The sequence below is a fragment of the Phragmites australis genome, chromosome 20 (assembly GCF_958298935.1).
Source record: "Phragmites australis chromosome 20, lpPhrAust1.1, whole genome shotgun sequence".
In the NCBI taxonomy this organism is placed as follows: domain Eukaryota; kingdom Viridiplantae; phylum Streptophyta; class Magnoliopsida; order Poales; family Poaceae; genus Phragmites; species Phragmites australis.
The window spans coordinates 17,894,923-17,902,132 of record NC_084940.1 but is presented as its reverse complement, the minus strand read 5'-3'; the positions used below and the strand labels follow the sequence as shown (position 1 = coordinate 17,902,132).

General features: G+C 43.2%; 1 protein-coding gene across 1 annotated transcript; it reads right to left on the bottom strand.

Annotated features, from left to right (window-relative positions):
- Positions 1–1,787: 1,787 nt before the first annotated feature.
- On the bottom strand, positions 1,788–6,034 carry LOC133901750 (protein C2-DOMAIN ABA-RELATED 11). Its single transcript, XM_062343225.1, has 4 exons — positions 5,877–6,034; positions 5,621–5,768; positions 3,338–3,433; positions 1,788–2,362 (listed from the first exon to the last, which is right to left on the bottom strand). Exons 2-4 carry the CDS (start codon positions 5,741–5,743, stop codon positions 2,072–2,074), a joined length of 510 nt encoding a protein of 169 aa, XP_062199209.1. The 5' UTR covers positions 5,744–5,768; positions 5,877–6,034; the 3' UTR covers positions 1,788–2,071.
- Between the last annotated feature and the right edge of the window lie 1,176 nt (positions 6,035–7,210).

Sequence of the window (7,210 nt, the reverse complement as noted above, 5' to 3'; positions counted from 1 at the left end):
ACGGGGGCGCGTTTTCAACCCCCCCCCCCCCCGTAACATCAAACTGCAGCCCATGATGGTTGCTTTTCATTTATGGCGCCTTGGAACTTGCGCCATCCTTTCTGGGCACGCTAGGCCACCCCGACGGTATAAAAGGTGGGAGTGCATCCCGACGACGAGGATATGTTCTTCAGGACCGAGACAAGCTGACGAAGAACGAGAAGCACGAAGCTCTAGACTTAAACAAAAACCCTTGTAACACAAGAGATCCTATGAAAGACATTCCCAGAGCATTTATAGCATACACACAGGAGTAGAGTATTACGCTCCGTGCGGCCCGAACCTGTCTAAAATCCCCTGAGCATTTATTTCCACTAGCATCCGATCATCCGTCCCACCTGCATCTCATTTACTCTCATTTATTTCACGTACGAGGTAGATTCAGAATCATCCTCCAGCCAAATCTCAAAGGGGATCCCTCCGGATCCCCGCTTGTGGAGTTCATCCTCCGACAATATCTAATTTCCGAACCATACCTACCCTACTCTAAATTTCATATCCTTATTCTCCTAAATTATCTACTCTACTCGGCATTTCTCTAACTATTTTCCTACTATTTTTCTAAGTATTTCAAACACTAAATTATCTAAATATTCAAACTTTTCTAAATATTATACATTGCCGAACTAACTCAAACTATTGTAACCTAAATTTTCAAACTATACTGAATTTTGTACCTAACTATACTAATTTTTCTAACTATTGCAAATTTCTAAACTAGATCTACTCTATTCTAAATTTCCTATCCTAACTTTTCTACTTTTTCTACTCTATTCTAGATTTTTTCTACTCTATTCTAAATATTGTATACTAATTTTTCCTATTCTGTTCTAACTATTTGCTATTATTTCTTTTAAAAACATGCAAGATCCTCACCGCCACCGTCGGGTTGCTCCCTGCCAGTCGAGGCCATCGCGCGTCGCCGATTGTTGAACCCTAGCCATCACTCGTCGGTCTGCTCCCGCCTGTCGCGGCCTTGTTCTCACGCATAGTCGTTGCCGCTCTCTGCTCAACTGCGCACGTGAAAGACGAGGAACAGAAGAGGAATCGACGGTCGGACTGCTTAAAAGGCCTATTGGCATATGGAATGCCAACATGTCTAACGTGGCACCAGTCGGCATTCCACATGCCGACAAGTCATGACACGTCACCTTTCGACGCGCGAAATGCCGACAGACCGGTACGCTGCAAGAACATCCTACGTGGCACGCCTCTTTAGCTGGACCCACAACCTATCAGCATTTTGTGTGCTGACAGACCCCCAGACCTAGTACCACGTAGGCATGCGAAATACCAAGCGGTCACTTGTTGGTATTCCATATATCGACAAGTACATATTCTTGCAATTTTTTGAATTTAGCTATTATTTTTATAATTTTCCAATAAAATAATATTATTAAAAAAATTCCTGAGATGCACTGCCAAGTTGTGGTTCAAAGACAACTATACCATCTTGTACTATGATATATTGAACTGCAATATACTCTTTTTTTGAGATGGCAATATACTCTTTTACCATCGCTCAGTTCTTCAGTACATCAAATAGGGCAACACTCTGATGCGCAAAACCATCTGTCTTTGTATTAATGCTTGTGGATTTTGATCCAAATTCACAAAACTCAAATAAAAATTGAATCAAGTCCCGAAATTTCATAAAGCATTACCTTTGGTCCAAATACCCCTATGATAGATTCAAATCCCTAGGAGTTCATTCCAATTTAAACCAAACCCTGAAAATTCTTAGATCATTCCGCATCACCTGAACAATTATTAATCACCAACAGCCAACATTGCCACTTAAAGGTCACTGGGGTTTCCCAGCACCAAGCAAAAGTTTACAAACCATCAAAAGTTTAGAACATGCACATGTGAGACTACCGTCTGTTAAAAACTGTCTGAAAAGAATCAGATTCAGGTCAGACAGTGCAGACACAAATGACTAAATAAATCATACACAAGCTTTCCTATCACCACGGTTATCTCATCTCATCTACGTGCTAGTGATCGATCCTTCTGCCTTGCTGAGCTATTGTCACTTGGCGTTGTCAGCTTCGATCCACTTGACGGTGACGAACAGCTCGCCGGACTCGACGTTGCGCAGCCGCAGCCTGGCGTCCAGCGCGACCTCACCGTCGGCGTACGTCACGAAGCTGTCGGAGAGCAGGCAGTTGTCGGCGTCAGGGGCCACCTTCCGGAGCTTGGTCTCCCCCACCGTGAGCCGCAGCGCCCGCCGCAGCTTCGTCGCAGCCGCCACCGGCAGCAGGTCCAGAAACGCGTGGCCCATCTTGTCGTCGTACTTGAACCGGTCCCAGTCGAACACCTCCTGCCAAATTGCCAATGGCAATGGCATTGATGGGATCAGCACAAAGATGTTCAGTTCAGTGCTTCAGACCAAAGAAAACTAGGCCTTCTAATGAACTCCTAGCAATTCTGAGCTCCTAACAATCTTGCTATGTAGGAAACATTAACCATCTAGATGATTAGTACAGGTGTCTTTGTTTTACTTTTAACTTAGTAAAGTTTTCCTGTTAACTTTTTCGATCACTGTCAGAATAGTTTACATCACGATAGAATGTGATAGATTGTGTCCTTTATTAGAGTCCCAGGAAGTGAGTTTAGTAGTTGGGTTCATTTCATATCGGTGCCTTGCATGTCAGGTCACTTGTTGGTGTTAATAATGAAGTTGAGACAGGAAGCTGCACTACGTTCTTATTGAAAACGAAGTTCTGCTGACAAATGTCTAATCAACATAAAGAGAATTAATGCAAAGTCGCATATGCTGATAGAAACTTAGAATGAAAAGTTGGTCAACATCGGTTATGCAACTTTACTGGACACAGGATGAAGGGAAAGATAAGAAAAGATGAGACACATTAAAAAGAATAAGAAATCAGAGCTAAGAACTAGAGAAAGAAAGAGCCCAATCAGTATAATGCACACGAAAATTGTTTTGTAGTCTGACTGTTGAGAACAGGTGGAGAATAGCACAAAAAAGCCTAAAATGTCTGTGTTTTTCTTTAACAACCGCAGCTTCCAGTTTATTAAGGCTGCTGCATCTGCTTGTGTACTAACTGATAAATAGGTCATCTGTTCAATATTGACATGTCTTAAAGAAGCAATACCTACTAGACCCGTACTGATGAGTACAATTCCTATGACCATTATACTTGGTCAAAACATCAACGAAAGACTGAAATAGATTTCAGACATGAAACAAATATCAGGGAATTAAAGGTGTGTCAAACACTGTCTTTTGACATGAGCAGGATTCTTCATGTGAAATAGAATAGAAACTTACAAATTTGATGACTCCTACTGGTTCTTTCATAGAGAATGCCATCTCTTCATTCCAAACTGGATTTAGGCAACTGTTGATGACTTTTGTCTTTGCAGTCTGCGGGGTCAACAAAAAAGAAACAAATGAAGAAACTGGCGTTAGACCTCACAAAAGGAACTATCCACCCATTAAAAAGAAGACACTTGAGGAGTCAGGCACACTTGCTTTGATAGATTTCTGAAGTGTCAAATCAAACTACTTGTTCAAGGTGACCAATCTCTAGGAGAATATAAAACACGAGTTGATTCCTACATCACATCTTCCCCTACTCTCCTCTCATCTAATAAAAACCTCTAAAATTTGAATAATTTGCCCACTTTTGCTATCCACCCTTATCCTCCAGGCACCCCACCTGGTTACCAACTATGGATATGGGGCTCATTTTACTAATAAAAACAAATAAAGAAATTAGAAGGAAAATCAGCGGATAATCTTCTTCTTCTTTTTCGAATCCCATCTGAAATCAAACTATGAGATCGCTCCCGATGTATTCCGACAGCACTCCCATGATGTATTCACATCTCTATACCTTGAGTTTGTGATTGATGTTACCGCGTCTAATATTTGTATTTTCGTTGGAACGCTCGGACACTTAGCTAGTTAGTATATGAGAACTACCAAGTCTATGAGAACTCTTAGTATCCGATTTTCCATAATCAGCATAGGAGATAGGTAAAATCATTTGATTAGCCTGATGCAACTGACCCTTTTGCTTCATTAGATCTGAGCCTGAACTAGATCTATAATAAATTATTGTATTTCGGTAAAAACTAAATAAAATATTGTATTGAGGGAACAATATTTGGCTTGACCATTTCGTGGGCCAGTGTAGGGCCCGATCGAAGAAGATAAATTTTCTCTTGGGTCAGCTGTGCTCATGTCATTGATTATTTAATGTAAAATGTACGGTGCTTTCAATATATAGCATCCTATCGGCTTTCAATTGTTCAGTTATTTGTACTCATAAGTTTGAAATGTATAGATGTGATCAGGTCAATATGTTCGTAAAAGAGATCGAAATTAATTCATAGTGCTTACATTGATTAACGCCACATAGTTCATTATCAACAAAGAAGTTTTCCTCTAAAAAGAGCATAATAAAATAAACAATCCAAAAGTACTCCTGCTGACAGACAAAAGGAACACGAATGTCATTGTCAGTCCTACTCATAGAAAAGATTATCCTGACATCATTAAAAAAATGAAGGTTTGGGTGGGAGATTCAGCACTCTGGGCAGTTAACTTTTAAGCCTAGAGCTGAATGGGCTGGTAAAAAGGAAGGTAAAATTAGGTCAACCGCATGTTCCATAACCAGCAGGCAAGGAAGTCACCATTGAGGTTTCACGGCCAAATTTCAACAAAATGATGTAACATAACCAGTCATCAAGATATTAACACAGACAGAGACAACTCCTATTTGAATGAATACACATAAAGAAAAACACTTGTTCCTTCACAGAAAGTTCAACCAAGAACACAGAAGGAAGGGAGCAGGGGATGTACACGTTTCATTTTTCTGGTACAGATTTAGATGTAGTTCTTTTAACTCAAAATAGTTGAACCTAATGTACATCACAGGCATTTGTCTAATGGGCACAAGAGTACCCACCTTATCTATCAAGGTGACGGAAATAATGATCAAAGGTGAGCAATGCGAAACTGCATGTACTTGTGCATACACGGTTTATGTTAGTCATCCATTCCTCTCACTGGATACTTATCTATGCCTTAATTCTCCTCACATACTTCATGATTTTTTTCACCCACTTATTCAACACGAATCTCAATGCAAATGAATGATCCTGGTAAGTCTTGCGTGCGCAAGGCCATGTTAAATTTTTCCTTTGATCAAAGGTAAACAAAACACATGATTGGACCTTCGGCCATTTGCAGTAAAGATTCCAATTTCACCTGAATCACCATAACAGCGATTGCAATGCAAATGCAATGTAATGATGTCTCACATCTAGCGCGTTAGTGTCGAAAGTACACGAACTGCATAATTTTTACTTGTCGGTATGGCACGAAATTACCCTTTTGAACGAAACGAGGATAACCGGCTTAGGCCTTAAGCTAACCCTTGACATTGTACAGCATAATCTTTTTCTTTATTTCCTTTTTTATTGAAAAGAAGAGCGAGGGATGATGTAGAATGTGCAGCAGGGTATTGGGCTAATCATGCGAACTCTACTCTAATCTAACCGGAATCAGGAAACACGGAGCTGGTCAGTTCGAGAAACTCACCATGTCTGCGATGCGAACGATGACGTAGGGGTCACTGGAGGTGAAGTCCCGGACGGCGAGGTTCCAACCGCGCGCCACCACCACCTTGAGCACGCCGCACCTCCCACTCCCCGCTTCCTCCATGCCCGTTGCCCGCCTCCTCCTCAACCTAGCAAGAACAGAACAAATCAAGAAACCAAGCTAATAAGAACGGAAAGAGAGGAGAAAAACTATTGAGAACAACAAGAACCTAATCGACGCTGCAGCTGCTACTTACCCGGGAGATCGATGATCAGACGAGAGAGCTGCCACGCTCGCCTTGGCGAAAAGATCTGGGATCCTTGGCCCACTGGTAGAGCTGCTGTGCTAGCTGCTGCTTCTACGAGTGCGAGAAAGCGCCGAGTGGTTTGGTGACTTGGTCTGTTGCCCAGGATGAGGTGGGGAAGAAGAGCTCAAAGCGAACGTGTGGGGCCCGGGCGTTTAGTGCAAGCTGGCAGTGGGCCCCGCAGCTCCTCCCTCCGACGCGGTCTGCTCTGCTCTGGACGGGACGGGCGACCCGGTCGGCGTCTGGTGCGAGCGGCCCGTTCGTGCGTGCTCGTCCTTTTTTTTTTTTTACTCGCGCACGCGGACGCGGGTCGGGACGGGCCGGTTCAGTCAAACCCGTGGTGCTGGTGCAGTGGCACGGCTCGACGGGCCACCGGGTAGGTCAAACCCGCGACGGTAAAGTGCAGCGGACCAGGTCGAACGGGCTACCTCTCCCTGCGGGTTCGTCGTCAACGTATTCTTCGTCAGTTTGCGATCTGTGCACGCATGTCGCGCTGCCATCGCTGTTGTCGTCGTGAGAGTGGAGCTGCTTGCGGCCGCCATTGTCGTCAAGGCGTTGTCGTGGAGGCACCATGCGCTCCGGATTTTAGAAGGCGACCTGGAGGCCACGGCAGACGTTAGCCAAGGCAAGGGAGACATAGGCGTGGCGGCGAGGGCAGGGTGCGTCGTTGGCATGGGGGAGTGGTGGTGAGTAACAGAGCTAGAGGGGGGGGGGACTTTGGTTGCAGCTCTAGTTGATGTTTGCATGAGCCTGAGCATGTTTGGTGTTTGGATGTTGTTACCCTCGTGTATTACCCGATAACGATAATATATAATTAATATTATATATTTCTTAAAGATAGAATATAAAAAAAGATATACGAGGATAGTCTATATCTTACCCAATACAGGGCTATATGCAGTCAGTATGGAGTAAGGTATGGAGATGATATAATTAGAAGCTACTTATCGTAGACATAGAAGTTATCCTATATTTGAGAAGGATTCCTAGGTATTGGGGAGTATAAAGATCCGAATAGAATACGTCTGGTGATATCCGAGTAGAATCACATCCTGATTTTCCCCCGAGTATATAAGGCAGGGGAGGGTACGTCCAACATATCTAACAACTGCAATAGAAAACAGAAGCAACAAAGCAATCAAGCCTTAGCTACTCACGCCTTCAGATCTCTGAAACCACAAACCCATCATCATGTCTAGTCGGTTAGAAGATCAACACCCATTAAAGATCTACGTCAGGAACAATCCCCTGCCCAACTTGATCTTAAATAGTACATATATATAAAT

What these genes read in the sequence shown, in the direction of transcription:
- LOC133901750 (XM_062343225.1), bottom strand. Translation starts at nt 5,743, where the DNA reads ATGGAGGAAGCGGGGAGTGGGAGGTGCGGCGTGCTCAAGGTGGTGGTG. An exon ending in TCGTTCGCATCGCAGACATG is followed by an intron (nt 3,434 to 5,620) that starts GTGAGTTTCTCG and finishes TTGACCCCGCAG; the next exon opens with ACTGCAAAGACAAAAGTCAT. An exon ending in CAGTAGGAGTCATCAAATTT is followed by an intron (nt 2,363 to 3,337) that starts GTAAGTTTCTAT and finishes GCAATTTGGCAG; the next exon opens with GAGGTGTTCGACTGGGACCG.